General features: G+C 40.4%; 1 protein-coding gene across 1 annotated transcript in view; it reads left to right on the top strand.

The window, feature by feature from the left end:
• GPC3 (glypican 3) overlaps positions 1-18,474 on the top strand; it is a 439,059-nt gene that overhangs the window by 282,013 nt on the left and 138,572 nt on the right. The window contains exons 4-5 of the mRNA XM_055337953.1: positions 1,704-1,837; positions 13,418-13,543. Coding sequence (XP_055193928.1) covers positions 1,704-1,837; positions 13,418-13,543 — 260 coding nt within the window. The remainder of the gene's footprint in view (positions 1-1,703; positions 1,838-13,417; positions 13,544-18,474) is intronic.

Below are 18,474 nucleotides of genomic sequence, written 5' to 3'. Positions count from 1 at the left end.
GTCTGAATTCCATGGAGGTACAAAAGTAACAAAGATATAACCTCCATTTTCACCAGATATTTCTAATATTTTTCCTAATGTGTACAATCTATATATTCACCTTGGCTATTTTGAGGACTGGGAATTTCTTTCTTTTTTTTTAAGTTTCCATTTATTTATTTGACACAGAGAGAGAGAGAGCGTGCACAAGCAGAGGGAGAGGCATAGGGAGAAACAGACTCCCCACTGAGCAGGGAGCTGGATGCAGGGCTCCATCCCAGGACCCCGAGATCACAACCTGAGCTGAAGGCAGACGCTCAACCAACTAAGCCATCCAGGTGCCCCCCGAGGACTGGGAATTTCTTTTTTAAAAAAGAGAGAGGAGACACCTGGGTGGCTCAGTGGTTGAGCGTCTGCCTTTGGCTCAGGGAATGATCCTGGGATCAGGGATCGAGTCCTGCATTGGGCTCCTTATGGGGAACCTTATTCTCCCTCTGCCTCTCTCTCTCTCTCTCTCTCTCTCTCTGTCTCTTGTGAATGAATAAATAAAATCTTTTAAAAAATAAAAAGAGAGAGTACAGGCAACTGGGAATTAAGCATCATCTTCTAGGGAGGTGATATTGTAGAAGCTTTGAAGTCAGATGATGAATCCACTGCCTATTTGCCCTAGGCAAGTAACTTAACTTCCCCAAACCTCAGTTTCTTCACCTATAAAATGGAGATGATAACATTTAGCTTAGTGTCTGGCATAAGGGAGACATGTGAATACATACTTCTTTATCTAGAAGTTCATTTTAGGCTTTTGTCTGAAAGCAAAAAAAAAGGGGGGGGAAATCTACAAATAATCGAACCAGATCATTTAGAATTGAGAAAGAAAGCCGATGCCATCTTTTAATCATTGCTCTGTGAGTGTATGAGAACTAAGCTTTCAGTGGAGGCATCCAATAAGTGCTTGTAAACGGACAGTACTTCTGAATGTATAGAAAAAGGAAGAAAGGGAAAAAAAGGAGTAAGGAAAAAGAAAAGATATATTTCTGAATGGAGAGAGAGAGAAAGAGCAAGGGAGGGGAGAAGGTAGACTTTCTCGAGCACCTGTGTTCCGTAGTACTCTCTGTCCTGGCCTTATTCCATGATACGTGATTCATAGCTGACAACAATGGCTATTAATTAGTTACCCTGCCTTTTCTTCCCCTTGGGCGTTTTTAGGAAATTCAGTGAGCAACTACACCGACATTTTTCAGAATATTCTACTTTGGGTCTTATAACAAAACTGTGTGGGAGGCTGCTCTTTCTCTTAACAGGCTACTCTCCACATTTCTCACACCCCCTCACTTCCTGCACTGGTCCTTCCTAAACTTTGTAATCCCCATTTGGGAACTTTTTCATACGTATAAACACCAAGTACCATTGACAGATATCAATAGCATAAGTCCTGTGTAGAGGGTCCTTGCAAATGTACATTTCACTATAGAGAAAAAAGCATTTTTCATCTCAGGAAACCTTTGAATAGGCTGTGCTCGGAGTCCCAGGGCCACAGCCTTCAGCCTTCTCTTCCACAGATGGCTCTTTGCCTTAAAAGCTTATCACCCTTTTTGACTCCAATAATAGCTTCTTTCTGCTCTTTTAAAAAGAAATTGGGGAAGAAATTGAAGTGCATTTCAGAATTTGTTTCTACTATCATATCTGTGAAAGTATCATATAATTATATTACATTTCTTTTTCAGATTGGCAAGTTATGTGCCCATTCTCAACAACGCCAATATAGATCTGCTTATTATCCTGAAGATCTGTTTATTGACAAGAAGGTATTAAAAGTTGCTCATGTAGAACATGAAGAAACCTTATCTAGCCGAAGAAGGTGAGCAGGATTTTTCGGTTTTTGTTTTTTTCTCTATTTCACCATACAATTAGCAATTGTATTTTAAGGTCAAAAACCTTTGGAATGAAGCTTCTTAAATACATATTATTTCGTTCTACTGAGTAGAGTTTGATTAATTAAATTCTACCATTTGTCAATGTTAACAAAAAAAGATAGTGCATTATACCTAAGCTATATTTAAATGTAAAGTTACCATGTGTAAATATCCAGCACAGCAACACAGGGTGGAATGAACTTCTCTATTCAAGATATTTATTGATTAAACAAAAAGCTTTCTGCTTATGATCTGGTCTCACAATATTATGGCTTCATTTGTGACTTTCCCATTATTAACAGTGAGTCCAGGTCAAGTTCACCAGAGAGAAACTGGCAAGACACACACACACACACACACACACACACATATTGCACATTCTATACACTCTTGTAAGTATATAAAATTACAAAAAAAAAATAAATAAAATGAAGAGTTCAGTTTCTGTCTCTTAAGACAGCAGTCAAGGGACTAAATTAAAGTTTGTTTCTAATTCTCTTCATTCTTTCTCTCCTCACCCAGATGCCCTCCCTCTCTGTCCTAACTTCATGGTTACAAATAAGAGGTAGACATTGGATAGGAATCCCAACACAAATCTAGGAGAACTGCCTTCCCAAAAGGACTGCATATGTCACCAGCCCTGCCACTGGCTCAGGAATAGCTAGACATGAGTTCTGCTTCTTGATGACTTTGAAGGAATTGGGAGAGATTGGCCTACAGATGGAAAATTAAGAGATGAAATAAGCAACATCTCAGATGTAGGCTAAATTATTCCATTCATAACTATTTACTATAGGAGGTTTTGAAGTGATAATTCTTAGTCATATATGATCCAGTTTGGAGTAAGAGAAGGCAGTAAGGCTGCTTGAGAGAGAGAGTTCTCCAAAGAAGCATTTCAGAAAATCCCATTTTCTTCTCTTCTGTTGACTTCCAACCAAATGAATTTCTAGTTTCCCTGTAACAACAGTTTTAAAGTGTGATTCAAGGACCCAGAAAGTCCCAGAGACCCTTTCAGGGAGTCTGTGACACGCTCCTTTTGCTAACTACATATCCACGTGAACCTGGGTTTTATTCATATACTTCAACCAAAATACACATTGCAATAGATTGAATGCAGAAGCCAATGGGAGAATTTAGCCATCTCCTATTAAGCCAGGCTAAAGATATTTTGTAAAAATGTAAAAACAATATCACTCTCTCACTATTTTTTTCATAAAAGTATTATTTATGTTATCATATAATGGCTCATTATTAATTTAAAATTAAACATTTTCCCTGATTTTTAATTTCTAAGGCAATAATTATCAAAAGATACATATTGTACAAACAAAAGCTCTTTGGAGCCCTCAATACATGGGTTGTATTAGTTATACACTGCTACGTGACAAATTACCTCAAAACACAGGGATTTAGAACAACCAACATTTATTATTTTACAGTTTCTGTCAGGAATTCAGGAACAGATTAGCTGGATGGTTGTCAGTCTCTAAGGAAATTTCAGTCAGTTTCTGGGGCTGGAGCCATATGAAATGTTGACTGGGTTAGAGGATCTACTTCTGAGGTGGTTCACTTAGCAAGTTTGTACTAGTTGTGGAAAGGAGGCCTCATTTCCTCACTACTTGGACCTCGTGAGTGTCCCCACAACATGGCTGCTGGCTTCCCCAGAATACATGAAGGTGAGAGCTGTGATGTCTATTCTGGCCATGTCTGGGAAGTGATGTACTGTCAATTCTGATATCAGTTTGTTAGAAGTGAGTTACCAATTCTAGTCCACACTCAAGGGGAGGGAAATTAAATTCCACCTCCTGAAGGAAGGAGTATCAAAGAATTTGTGGACATATTTACAAACTGCCACAGGGGTCCTGGCACCAAAGAATTTGAGAACCATTTTTCTATAGTATAAGGGATCTTTGGGAAGTTTTTATCATTCTTTTTTTTAATAATAAATTTATTTTTTATTGGTGTTCAATTTGCCAACATACAGAATAACACCCAGTGCTCATCCCGTCAAGTGCCCCCCTCAGTGCCCGCCACCCAGTCACCCCCACCCCCCACCCTCCTCCCCTTCCACCACCCCTAGTTCGTTTCCCAGAGTTAGGAGTCTTCCATATTCTGTCTCTCTTTCTGATATTTCCTACCCATTTCTTCTCCCTTCCCTTATATTCCCTTTCACTATTATTTATATTCCCCAAATGAATGAGACCATATAATGTTTGTCCTTCTCCGATTGACTTACTTCACTCAGCATAATACCCTCCAGTTCCATCCACATTGAAGCAAATGGTGGGTATTTGTCGTTTCTAATGGCTGAGTAATATTCCATTGTATACATAGACCACACCTTCTTTATCCATTCATCTTTCGATGGACACCGAGGCTCCTTCCACAGTTGGGCTATTGTGGACATTGCTGCTAGAAACATCGGGGTGCAGGTGTCCCGGCGTTTCATTGCATCTGTATCTTTGAGGTAAATCCCCAGCAGTGCAATTGCTGGGTCATAGGGCAGGTCTATTTTTAACTCTTTGAGGAACCTCCACACAGTTTTCCGGGGTGGCTGCACCAGTTCACATTCCCACCAACAGTGTAAGAGGGTTCCCTTTTCTCTGCATCCTCTCCATTTGTGGTTTCCTGCCTTTTGTCATTCTGGGAAGACAAAGTTTGGTTATTTCTTCAGACTTTCTTTAACCCCTGACTTTTTTTTATCTGTTGTTCTCCATTGCTTTTATGCTTTGCCCAAACCATCTGAGAAATTAACCTCAGTCATTGATCTTTAACTAGGAGAAGCTCCTTGCAAATGGGACTGCAGTGAACAATATATATTTATATTGTATTATTATAATATAACCTACTATATATTAATAATAAAGAATATATTATGCAATTAATTACTAATAAATCAATATTCATTTGTAATTATAGTACTTATAATTATATATAATTCATAATTATATTATTTATAAATAACATTAAAAAATATAAATATACTATATAATTATTAGCTTAAATTAATAAGAGGAGTACCCAGCTGGATCAGTCAGTGGAGCATGCAACTCTTAATCTTGGAATTGTGAGTAAGAGCCCCACCTTGGGTGCAGAGATTACTTAAAAATAAAATCTTAAGAAAAACTTAAAAATAAAATTAACAAATGGAATTTTTAAATTATAAATTACATTTCTATATTATAAATGTAATATATTTATATAACATTATACAACAATATGTATTTTTTATATATTGCTTTGTTCAACTCAGCAGAAATTTAGGATATAATACCTATTATGTGCCAGAATGCGTCCTGGGCATCAAAAATCAAGACACAATCTCAACTCTTCAAAGCAGTCTAATGTGGAAATAGTCTTAAATGCAACATAATTCCAAAACCGTTTTATAAGTGCAAAAGAGTATCCAGAGTCTGTCCCTAGAGGAGGCCTACAGGAACAGAGAGCCTCTGCCCAGGGAGCAGGCCTTCACGGAGGAAGTGATGTATGAATCTGTAACAGAATCACATGCAGAGCTCATTCAAACTAAACACACCAACCCAGTCCCATTTGAGGCTACCCTGCCAACCTAGACACATTTATGAGTAAGTAAGTAAGTAGGAGGTCCTACTTTATTAAGGTCCTGCTGCCACCGCCTCTGTCTTGGGCTCTGTGGGACCCATTTCCTATCGCCTTACCAGGGAGGACTCTATGGTGTTGATTTCTGTGGGGGAAAAATTGATGAATGGCTGGGCACCCAGATTTGGCCCTTTGTGTAGATCAATTTTTGAATGCGTTGCTAAGCCCAAAATAAAAGAAAAGATAGTAAGAAAACTACATAGCCTGTAGGCTCGAGTAAGTGGCGGTGAGGCACAGCTCCTTTGGGTGTTGGGAACACGAGCTCACCCCGTGATGCTTCTCATCTCTTTTGCAAACTGAAGCATTAGAGTCCGAATTGGAGCCATTCTTCCTGAATTCTCTTGCAGGATAAGAAAGCAAAACAACAGGAGAGTATCTGATTTCATTTAACTCCCTCCAATAGGCATTGTAAACCCTCTTAGGGAGAGTGGAAACTTGGGGATTAAGATGATCTCTTGGTCAATGCCCTGGCCCCTGCAATTTTATGTTATTAGGAGGGCTTGTTTTGGCACAGAGTTAGTACCTCTATAAATTTCTCGGTATGTTGTGCACAGCATTTCACACTGTCCAGAAAAATATATGTGCCTCCAGCACCTCTCACACCCATGCCCAAGCTTCATGCTCTGCGGTTAAAAATATGATAATTGGAAAGGAACCCTATTGTAGTGTTCAGTCTGTGGAGATTGTGAGCAAGCTGTCTGAATCTGATTATGAGTTGAAAAGCCCTTTCCCTTATTAAAATAACAACACACAAAGAAATGCAGGATTCCTTTGGTAGCATTCAGAAGTCATCTGTTTGTTTTGTCTGCCCCCAACTGGGTAGTTTGCAACACACAACTAATCTTAGAAATAGCTTAGTTCAATTTAAAGGCGATTTAATACTCAACTGGTGGCCTGTGCATGGGATTCGGTGTTCTGTTAAGGTAGAAATATTGAACATATCTGTCATCAGATTTAAAACAGGGTGGGACAAGATGCACAAGTAGCAATCAGAATAGAAGCCTTGCGATTTCCATAGTCCTTGCCAGCTCTAATATCTTCAACACTTCTCAGATGTCAGCCTCTCCCTCCTTTGCCCTCTTCAATGTCTCTTTTACCACTTCCCATATGATGCTGTTTACTGTGTCATTCATGCACCCCCATAAAGTTTGGTGAAACACTTGAGGAATAGCTGTCCTTTTTCTAAGCCCCAAATCTCAGTTGAATCATCTATTCTGCCTCTCTTCTCTGTCCTGAGCTGCTGGTCCATCCGCTATTGTGCGAGAAAGTCACATAGTCCCTCCACCCCTGTGAAATTGCATCTGTGTATTCCACCCTCCCCTTCCTGCACTGCCCCTCCTCTCCTCCCCCCTGACTTGGTCTGAAGGGGCAATGGATTAGGTGACACTAGTAAATGACCTAGAAAGAAAAGAACAAAAGCTGATCTCAGCTCCCTGGTCCAAAATCAATGCTTACTCCCACTCCCTCTCAGACTGCGGCTCTGGTTTGGCCAGGCAGCTTTGTAAGCTCAGTGGTGCCTTCCACCCTCTGAACAAAACAACAAAGTATGTCCTGAGTGAATCAACGAGTTTCGGGTCTGGTACAAGTCATTCTGCCCTAAATGGGACTCTACTTCTTTCAACATTTGTCAACACCATCTATATGCTGAGCATTGTGTACGGATTAAGCTCTGATGAATAGGAGGAGCTGCTGGCCTAGTTAGGGGGAGGCACACACAAATAAACAATTTTCATACACCAGGTGCAAAATTGTCATAGCAGAGCTGCATCCAAAAGGTTGGCAGCACCATAGCTGGGGAAGTTAGCTCTCCTGCAAAAGTCAAAAAAGGCTTCTGGGAGAAGGTAACTCTTGGTCCAGGCCTTGGTGGAAGACTAGAAATTCAAAAGATGGAGGAAGGAAAGAAGGGTGTTCCAGGCAAAGGGAACATCATGAGAAAAAAGTATGGGCTCATCTTTAGAACGAGTAGAAAATTACAATTTGGGGTCAGACTGTGAAAGTTTCTCTGCCGCAGAATGAAACATGATCCTGTGTCATTCCGATGATAATTATTTTCACTTATTTGCTTTTCTGGGTTTTCAATTTTTTTTTTAAATAATGAGCTCCTATTACTTTATATTAAGAACAAAAAAGAACCTTAATGATAAAGGAGAAAAGTTCAGGATCTGCAGTTGGGGATGAAAGGCTGTTTTTACTTGTAGTGGTTCCCAATTAGTGCTGCTTTGATGCCTACCCAAGCAAATCGCTGCAAGAAAACTGAGGGAGTCCCCTCCCCCACGACCCAAGAAGGGGGCGCTCCTCTTGCAGACATGGGAGCCCGCCAGGGAAGATCATGTGCACCCAGCTGCAATATTTCAAAATGGCTCGTGCATGCAAAGGGGCCCTGTCTTTAGTTCCACACTTAACACATTGAATAGAATGCTCTATGCAGAGGCTTCCCCCCACCCCCCAGCAGACCGCTGTAAGCAAGTGTTGGGTTTGACCTAAGTGAGAGCCCTAGGCTCTACTATTTATATGTCAAGTGGTATGTTTGGCATGCACGTAGTAGAAGAAAGTGGAGTTGGAATCAAAGAACCTTTCCTTTAATCAAGTTGTTTTTCCCATCCCGGGCAACTAATTGTCCAAACATTCTACCCCTCCACGCCCCCCCCCAGACAATTCAGTTGAGCAGACTGCCTTAGTTCATGGGTGGAGGTTCTTTTGTTGTCTGTTATGGGCTACTAGTACAAAGAAAAGAAATCTGGACTGAGTCATACATGGGTAATTAATATGTCACCTAATTTTGTTTCAGGTACCCTTCTTTAAAGAGAGAAATGGAAATATTCCCCTCACCTCCTTTTAAAATTATATAAGCAGAGGGATAGAAGGCTTTATTTAAAGCAAGGATAAAAGCAAAAGACCATTCCTTCCAGGGTCAGAAGGGGTTTAGGAGTGAGTGACAAAGAAGAGGGGAGCTGAGAGGGGGCCCCGTAAACTCGGGAGGAGGTAAACTGCTCCTGTCACACTCTGCTGCTCCTCAGGGCAGCAGTGTCAGAGGACATTATCACCTGTTGTTGCTCTTTTGAAAAGCTCATTAACTCTCCAACAGCTTCGAAAAGCTTTCTTCTAGCCTGCAAAATAGTGTGTCTGGATTTATTTTCAAAAATCCAGGTTTCTCTTGGAATCCAAGGGCTCTTTTCCTGCTGGAGGTAGGTTTGGCATGAAGGCATGGCCCACCCTGTAGCAGCAGCCCTACACCACTCCACACTGGAGGACTCATAGGTCTTGGCCAGTTTGCCGCATGTGCTGGACCCCTGCTCTCTGTCCTCCAGGGAGGAGGGGACTGCCTCACCCCGAAAGGCCCAGAGAGTTATTTGAGAACCTGCATTTGTTTCATTATTCTCAAGTTCTTTTCTAATCAAATGCACCATGGATTCCAATGGGAATAATACACTCTCAAAACCAAAAAGAACTCTGTGTACCTGCGTTTCAAGAAGAATGGCTTTTAGAGAAATAAACATAAAAGGTTATGGGAGAGACGAGTCTAGAAGGAAGTATATCCAAATATTAACTGTGATTATCTCTTGTAAGAAAACCAACAGACCTTATTTTAAAAGATGAAGGAAGAAATAGATTTTAATTATTATTTACAGCTCTTGCAGATTTCTTTTCTCTCTCCTCACCGATGCTTGTAATTCACATCCAGCCACATCTGGCCCTCTTGATTGTCTCCATCCATTGCTCCAAGGGGCATCCCTCTTCCTAGTGGACAAGCTTCTCTTCCTCTGAGACCTAACTCACCTCTTCCCTATGCTTTTTTGGGGTTACATCTCAATACAGCTGGTAGAACAGTTCATCCATTTACAGGATAGAATTCAACTGTTTTTAGCATGCACAGAGTTGTGCAACTGCCACCACAATCAATGTCAGAACATTTTCATCACCTCAAGAAGAAGTCCCATTTCATCACCTCAAGTTAAAGTGCCCTTTAACTATCACCCCTCAACCCTCCTTTCTGCCCCCCCAAGCCCTAAGCAACCACTAATCTCTTTATTCTTTATATAGATTTGCCTATTCTGGACATTTCACATAAATGTAATCATATAACATGTGGTCTTCTGTGATTGGCTTCTTTCACGTAGCATAATGTTTTCAAGGTTCACCCATATTGCAACATGTGTGAATACTCTATTCCTATATAAGGCCAAATAATATTCCATTATATGGACTGTGTTTTTGTTTATCCATTCATCAGCTGATGGACTTCTGTCTTAGTCCACCTTCTAGCTTTTGTGAATAGTATTGCTTTGAACATGCATATACATGCACTTCTTTGAGTGCTCATTTATAATTCTTTGGTATGTATACCTAGGAGTAGAATTGCTGGGTCATATGGTAACTTCTATACTTTGTGAATATAGTCACCAAATCGAACTGTTTTCCACAGCAGCTGTACCATTTTGCATTCCCATCCAGCAATGTGAGGGTTCCAATTTCTCCACATCTTCAGCAACACTTGTTGTTGTCTTTTTCATTTTTTTGTCTTTTTTTTATTATAATCATCCTACTGGGTATGAAGTGGTATCTCACTCTGGTTTTGATTTGCATTTCCCTGATGACTAGCTGATGTTTAACTGGACTTCATCTTGGCCTTCCACATCTGATTCTTTCTCACAATCCCTTTGAAGGCCACTACCATCTTACCAGGCAAAGGCCATTCAAACTGCTCTACCAGGGCAGCCCCGGTGGCACAGCGGTTTAGCACCGCCTGCAGCCCAGGGTGTGATTCTGGAGACCCTGGATCCAGTCCCATGTCAGGCTCTCTGCATGGAGCCTGCTTCTCTCTCTGCCTCTCTCTCTTTCTCTGTGTCTCTATGAATAAATAAATAAAATCTTTAAAAAAAAAGGCCATTCAAACTGTTCTACCAGATTAGTCCAGGAGTTTACCCAGCCCAGTAGCTAGCTAGTCTTTGAAAAAGAATACCAGGAAAAATACATGGGGAGAGAACATAGTTGTGCTTATTAATATACACCTCAAAAGATAAAGGATCTATCCATCTTGTATGTAGAAAATAGTTACCTGGAACTTGAAAAGAATCTTAATTATATTGCATACTATCTGGAATATCATATATATTTCTTTTTTTTAAAGATTTTATTTATTTATTCATGAGAGACAGAGGGGGGCGGCAGAGACACAGGCAGAGGAAGAAGCAGGCTCCATGCAGGGAGCCTGACATGGGACTCGATCCTGGGACTCCAGGATCATGTCCTGGGCCAAAGGCAGCACCAAACCACTGAGCCACCCGGGCTGCCCTAGAATATCAGATATATTTCATTAAATATTCATATTCTACTGGCTTATAATAATGGTAATATTGACAACAATTAATGTTATGAGGGGATTACTTTGTGCCAGGGACTATGCTGAACACTTTACATGCATTGTCTCAATCATCATAGCGACCTGTCATTAGCTTCATTTTACAGTCAAGAAAGCTAGGCCCAGATGAGTATAGAATCTGCCTAAGTTTTCCCCGCCAAGTAAGTGAGGGAAGTACCTAGCATTTGACGCTTATTTAGATCAGACTCCAAATCAGTGCTCTTACCTACGACTCCTAATAGGTTTTCAGGGGCTGTGCTGAGAATCCAATCATCATTATAGCATGGCTGCTGAATGAAACTGTGTTCTGAATTCAAAATAATTAATCAAAAAGCATAGTCTCTTCTGGGGTCCATCCTGTATATCCCGTGGCAGGAATGAGTAGTCTATGACATAGGATGGCCTTTTGTCCCCAAGTTACCTTCCTCAAGTTTCAAAGAGATTCCCCTGAGTTCTAGAATTTGATGTCCCAGACCATGCTCACCTTATTTGCATTCTTTGTGGTTTTTGTAGACGTTTATCTTGACCCCACCAAGTAATATCCTTCCATGCAAAAGTAGGAAGTCTTGTGTTTGCAACAGCCCCTTATCCTCTGATCCCCTTGATGTTTAGATGGACCCTCTCTGAATCTTCTCCAACTTGCCAGTGATCTTTATGATTAGCTAAGAAAACTGCAAGGGTTCAGGGGCTGGGAGAAGTTCTGAGTGGGTTTTTTTTTTTTTTGGCTTTTTTAACTTCTAGGGAAGCCAATTGGAAAGCTTTGCCATGAGTTCAATTTTTCTTGCCATGTGCTATCTTAGAGCGAGTTTGGAGGTAGGAGGAGGCCTAAGGGAAAGTCTTTCATTAAAGAGCAGGCCGTCGTCTCCCATAGACTAATGGCCATATTCTATTTCTTCATGGAGTGGGGGGAATTACTTAGTCTCAGCCTTTACTCTTTCAGTATCCACTCTTGGGAACTGTATTATTACTTTGTAAAACAGAGCATCTCTCCTATTAGCGTTAATTGAACCCATCTTTTTTCTGTTAGAAACTATAATGTTGACTTTTATTTTCAGAGCCCTGTATTGAGCCTCTTCACTTTGGAGGTTGACAAAGCTCAGCCACCAGGAGTAGGCTGCAAGGGGGTCTGAGCATGGCAGGAAGCAACTGTTGGGGTATCGGGAGTTATATATATCCTGATAACCTTTCTTGAGTTGTTATGTCCATCACCCTGGCTTTACTGTGACCCGAGCCTTTGTGAAGATGTGCTGAGTATTGTAAATGCTCTCCTCCTTCTAGATCATCAGTTGAAATGAATCGTTTTATGGTAATAAAATGGAAAAATGCAAGAAAATAATTTCTACCACTCTTCCTCTTTTGGCCAGATCTGAAAACAACCCCCAGAAGGCTTTTCTGGGCTCAGGACTCCCACCAGTGTCCAAATGAGATTCAGGCCTCTGGCTCCTCCAGAGGCCTATATATCAGGCCAGTCCATTCTTAGCCTGGAGACAGTATTGAATAATTACTCCACTGCCAGCAAATTCCCTGGCGGGAGTCTCCAAAAACTTAGTAGAGAGTTAAGATAGACTTGGTTATAAAGAACACTTTAACTTCCTTCGTACCAGGAACATTGCTTTAGAAAAATAAAGAGTATTTTATTTTTACTTGTTTACCATTGGACATCTATTGTATAGATATTTTAATATTTCCTTAAGAGCATATCCACTTTTCTCTGGTCTCTGGTGTCTTATTTTGTGTATCCATGTGCATCTGAAACAAGATAATAGGCCAGAAATTTTGCTGGGTATTTATGTGTGTGTGTTTATACATCTTTGCATATATTTATTTGCTTGCTCTCTTCTCTCTGTCTCTGTCTCTCTCTTTTTCTCATGCACACACACACACACATTTGTCTTATTGTAGCATGAAAGCCAAAGCAAATAAATAATAAAATATACTAGGATCCACTCCCTCCTGCCTCCACCCCCACCCCATAGTTACCACAATATACAGACAAAGAACAATGAAACCTTCCTCTTCTAGCAGATGTGAGTTTCTCTGACTATATTGTCAGGAGAATTTCCTAGAGCGTACAATGCTCTGAGCACCCTGTAATTCTGATCTGCAACTATTAGCCCAAGCCTATATGGAAAGAGGCCGTCTCTAGGGTAATAGCATTGTAAATTACAATCAATGCACTCAGTTATGCCCAGAAACCAAAAGATACGTCGTGCTCCAGTGTGCCTTGTAATCAGCACCTTTGAGAATGTAGGTAACAGCATTCTGAACAACAAATGGAAGCTGAACGTGTAAGAAAATGAATGTTGGAATTAAATCATCCTTCTGATAGGAGCAGCACCTTATATGGCAAGCAACTTTTTTTTTCTATATCATTTTATTGATTTTTTTTAAACTAAATTGTGGCCTTGTAGCCAAGAATGTCTTTTAAAATCATTTATTGCTCTAATCAGCCTGGCAGAGCCTTTCTGTCATGCTGATAAGGAAATTAAACTTTTCTCATACTGGGTTTACTTGCCTCTGATGCACAGATGCTTTCCTTTTCTTTCAGGGAACTAATTCAGAAGTTGAAATCTTTCATCAGCTTCTACAGTGCTTTGCCTGGCTATGTCTGCAGCCATAGCCCTGTGGCTGAAAACGACACTCTTTGCTGGAATGGACAAGAACTCGTGGAGAGGTAATCTTTTTTTGAATGTTAACTATAGCAGTGTCTAAGAAATACTCATTGTATGTTCATCTCAAGGTTAGTCATACCTTTTCTCTGCCTTCATTAATTTCACAAGAAAAACTCTAGAAGAAATGTACATGTGAGCATCTGTGACATGCCAGATGCTACCTATATAACCCATAGCCCTTACAGAATTTACAAAGTTAGAAGCATGTTGAGAAATATGTATTCAGGGACATTTTACAAGATGTAGAGCATAAAACAGCTCTTTTGTTTGTCTTTGGCTTCTTCCATCTCCCTATTATGTGGACCCTTATTTATTTATTGGTTTGCAGAAATCATATACACACACTAATAGCCATCAATTAGTGAGAGTTAACTACGTATTAAGCACCGTGCTAAGGGCTTGCCTATATTAACTCTTTTTATCCTTACATCAATCCTCGGAAGTAAATGCCATTATTTTCCCCTATTTTATAGATGAAGATAGAGGAAAGAAGAATGGGGAGGGAAAGAGGAGTACCATTTCACTGAGCACTGTTGCTGAAATGGTTGATCATTGAGTGTTAGTATAATATTCACTAACATTTGTCATCTGTGAAGAATTTTCTCGTCACTGAAAAGGAAATAATATATATTCACTCATTCAGCAAATACTTACTGAGCACCTTCTAAGTGCCGGTCATGTTGAAGTGAAGAAAACAGGCAAAATTTCCTCTCCTCCCAGAGATTTCTTTAAAGATTTTATTTATTTATTCATGAGAGACACACAGAGAGAGGCAGAGACACAGGCAGAGGGAGAAGCAGGCTCCTCCCAGGGAGCCTGATACAGGACTTGATCCCCTGAGCCAAAGGCAGATGCTCAACTGCTGAGCTACCTAGGCGTCCCTAGAGCTTTCATTCTAGTGGGCTGATGGCACTCCTAACCTCCATTGCTTCGCATGTACAAGGCATATTTTGGGATTAAGTAATGAAATCAGGAGGGTAGAAAGCTTAGGAAACCATGGGGAGTTGATGAACAGGCTTCTGAAACTATTTGTCCAAGTGGCAGCGTCTTGTCGAGGAAAATATAGAAGATACTTGAACCTGATTTCTGAACCTTTTCCTAATGAGTTGCCTAGGGCAAGTGACTTAATCTCTCTGGGCCATGGTTTCCCCACTTAAAAAAGAAAGATGGTTGGATTAGAACCCTTCTAGCTTTGGCAGGCTGTGGGTTTTTTTTTTTTCTTACTGGTTCATTCATTCATTCATACTTTTATGTTTTGAGATACTATAGGTTAGGCACCATGCTAGGTGCCAGGGATATGAGGGTGAAGACAGGTGAAGCAGGCAAGTTGCCTGCTTTGAGGAGCTTGCAGTCTAGTGGGAACCAACATCACGTCATGGGATAATTAATCATGATGCCCAATGGAATGAACTAGCAATGTAATGTAATGGACCAGAGGAAGGCTTTGGAGCCAGGTAAACTTGGGTTTGCATCCCAGTTCTGCTACTTACACCGTGGGGCCTTGGGTGGGTCTCTTAATATAGAAAGTCCCAAGGCCCTCTTTTGTAAGGGAAAGGCATCTCACTGTGTTGTTGCCACTATTAGGTGAGGTCATAAACATCAAATCTGTAACCAACTGGAATATACTGGAACCTCAGTTCATGTTTCTTCTCTTTCTTCACCCTCAACCCCTTCTTTTCCCCACACAAGGCAAACCACATGCCAGAAAACAGCTTGTTTCTCAACTAAGTTGTTTTACTGACCTGGGACAGTGAGAACGAGGTGCTAATGGGATGAGGCATTGAACTTGCATGAAGATAGACTTCTCTCCAGCAAATGTGAATCAGGCTACAGGGATTAATGGCCTCGTGAATCCACTCCACTCTGGAGAAATAGTATATATTTATTATCCTAATATCTCATCAGGTTCTAAGTAGAATCATGAAAATGTACTTAACTGTTATGACATTTTTTAAAAATTGTCAGAGAAAAGCAGTTGGTATTTGGCTTTATAAAAAGCAGATGCTGTAAAACAGGTATAAACAATATAATCCTTAAAGAAGAAAATGCCCACAGGTCAAATATGTGGTTCTTGCATGAGCTTCATGAGAAACCATCCCAGTGACTTACCCACTGTGATGCTAATATGGTAAAAAAAAAAAAAAAAAAGAACAATTCCTGAATATTAATCTGTTTTAAGCAGCCCCTAGGTCTCCAGGATCACACCCTGGGCTGAAGATGGCACTAAACCACTGAGCCACCGGGGCTGCCCTAACTGAAGTTTTTTTGTTTAATTTGCTGGCTTTAAAGATCTCAGGGTATCAAACAAAATAATAAAATAAAATGAATGGTATAGTATAGAGAAAAGCTATTATTTCAAACCCATAATTCTATTCCTGAAAAATCCATTGTTTTAAAACAGCTTTTATTGTTGATATGTGCTATCCAGGGAGGGAGAAAGGGAAGGAAGGAAGGAAGGAAGGAAGGAAGGGAGGAAGGAAGGAAGGAAGGAAGGAAACAACATATTTGTAGATGGTATAAGGGTACTGTAATCCAGGAAGCAACTCTTCCTTGGTTTGTAACCTCAGGTTATAATTAACCTATACTTAAATTACTGACCTAATGTGATGATGGGCCTAGGGAATAGTGTCAACCCAGACTTTTTAAAAAATTACTCAGAAATATACATTTAATAATATGCAGTTCTGTAGCCTGAGGGCATGTGTGCCCTCGACTTGTACCATTTGTAAAGATTAGCTTCACACTGCACATCTCATCTATAGTAAAATCTCTTTCCAGAGCTTTTCATTGAATTTCTCATTTCATTCAGTCTTTTTTTTATTTTTTATTTTTTTATTTTTATTTTAATTTATGATAGTCACAGAGACAGAGAGGCAGAGACACAGGCAGAGGGAGAAGCAGGCTCCATGCATCGGGAGCCCGACGTGGGATTCGATCCTGGGTCTCCAGGATCGCGCCCTGGGCCAAAGGCAGGCGCCAAACCGCTGCGCCACCCAGGGATCCCTTCATTCAGTCTTAAGTAACAGTTGTCACTTCATATTGTCAAATCAGGTGTAACCTTGTTATCTTTATAGGTTGGGTTTGTATTCTTTTCCAATATTTTACTTTTAGTCAAGAAAACTTAAGAAAATCAAGGATCCCAAAAGGAAACAAAACTTGTCAGTGGAGACACCTGATTAAAAGGAAAATATTGATGCTAAGGAAAACATGGATCAATATCCATGATAGGTGGGTTGTCAGAGCCATTTATACCCTTCCTCTATGAAAGTACATACAGACCACTCAACTTTTCAAGAGTTTGACAAGTCATTGCCTCTCTAAATATGGTCGTATTTCACATCCATTCAATTGTTAGCTCTTATGAAACCCATCAATTGAAATATGAATGAAGAGAATGTTTTCATGGATCTAGTCTGAGGGAGTACCACATAAGCCTATCATTTGTCCTTCTGACCTCCCCACTCCAACCCTACTGGCCATCTTGGCTTGAGATAAACATTGTCTCCGGAATTTAGCTGAGAAATCTTAGAATTAATGAAGTTGGCTCCTGTGAGGCACACTCTTTCATCTGAGCTCCCATGTATCCTACAGGCAAAGATTTCCTACAGTTGCCAAAGGCGGAAGGAAGATCCTCCATCTTTTACCTTTGTGGAACTACAGAGAATTTCAATTAGGGCATTCCTGAGAGCAAGAGAAACATAAAGGATCTCATGGAGTAAATTAACACTGGGCTTATCAACAGCTAAACAGGTTTTGCCTGCACTGGTGCTGAAGATACCTGTATGTAGAGTGAGCAGTTTAGTGAATACATCCCCATACCCCCTCCTTATACCCCTCTTTCAGGACTGTTAGGCCAAACATATGGATCAGGGACTAAAATTTTCATTCTTCTTCTGGATGGTTTGATACCATCTGGAAGTTAAGCCCCATTTTACTGTCAAGTCATGTTTATCTTTAAGTTAATGTAACAGGAACTACTTAAATTTATACATGTGCAAAAACTGCTAGTTAGAAAAAAAGTGCTATCTCCTCTTGACATTTGGCATCTGATAATTCAAGTTCATTCAACAAAGACTGAGCACTTCTTATATACTGGGCCCAATGGGGCAGAGTGATAAGTAGAATCCAGTGCCTGACCCGGCTGAGGAGTTTACAATTTAATGAGGAGAAAGGAGAAATAATCAGCCAGTGTCCTTCCCCACAAGTCCAGGGAGACTTCCCTTCAGAGGCATCAAAGAAGAAAAGCAGAGGCTCTACTTATCCATATCAGGCGTGTGTGTGTTATTGAGGTGAAATTCACATAACAGAAGATCAACCATTCTAAGGTATATAATTTAGTGGCATTTTGCACATTTGTGGTATTATATAATCACCACCCCTGTCTAGTTTTAAGACTTTTACATGTCTCCAAAAAGAGATCTTGTACTCATTAGCAGTCATTCCCCACTTACCTGCCTCCCCCAGCCTCTGGCAACTGAGAATCTGCTTCCTGTCTCTATCTATAGATTTACCTATGCTGGATGTCCAATATAAATAGACTCATTGACTTAGCAAAATGGGGTTTTTGTTGTTTTTTGTTTTGTTTTGTTTTGTTTTTAGCATAATGTTTTTAAGGTTCATCCAAGTTGTAGCATGGATCAGTACTTCGCTCCTTTTTATGGCCAAATAATATTTCATTGTCTAGATGTAGCACATTTTGTTTACCCATTCATCAGTTTTCTACCCGTGTTCACCTGAGCCCTGAGCAACTACTGCTCTGTCAGGCCCCACCCACCACCCCTGGATTCTGTGTGTTTCCCCCTTAACCTTAAGAACAGGACAGCCAAACCTCCAGGCCTTCCAGCCCCCAACATCTTTGACCACAACCTAAAGGCTAGCCTTTCCCTCACGTCTCCTGCTCCTTATACCCCTTTGCAGTTCTCCTGAGTCTTTG

Source organism: Nyctereutes procyonoides, unplaced genomic scaffold, assembly GCF_905146905.1.
Source record: "Nyctereutes procyonoides isolate TBG_1078 unplaced genomic scaffold, NYPRO_anot_genome, whole genome shotgun sequence".
Classification (NCBI taxonomy): domain Eukaryota; kingdom Metazoa; phylum Chordata; class Mammalia; order Carnivora; family Canidae; genus Nyctereutes; species Nyctereutes procyonoides.
The sequence above is the reverse complement of the archived record's forward strand: the minus strand, read 5'-3'. Positions and strand labels throughout refer to the sequence as shown.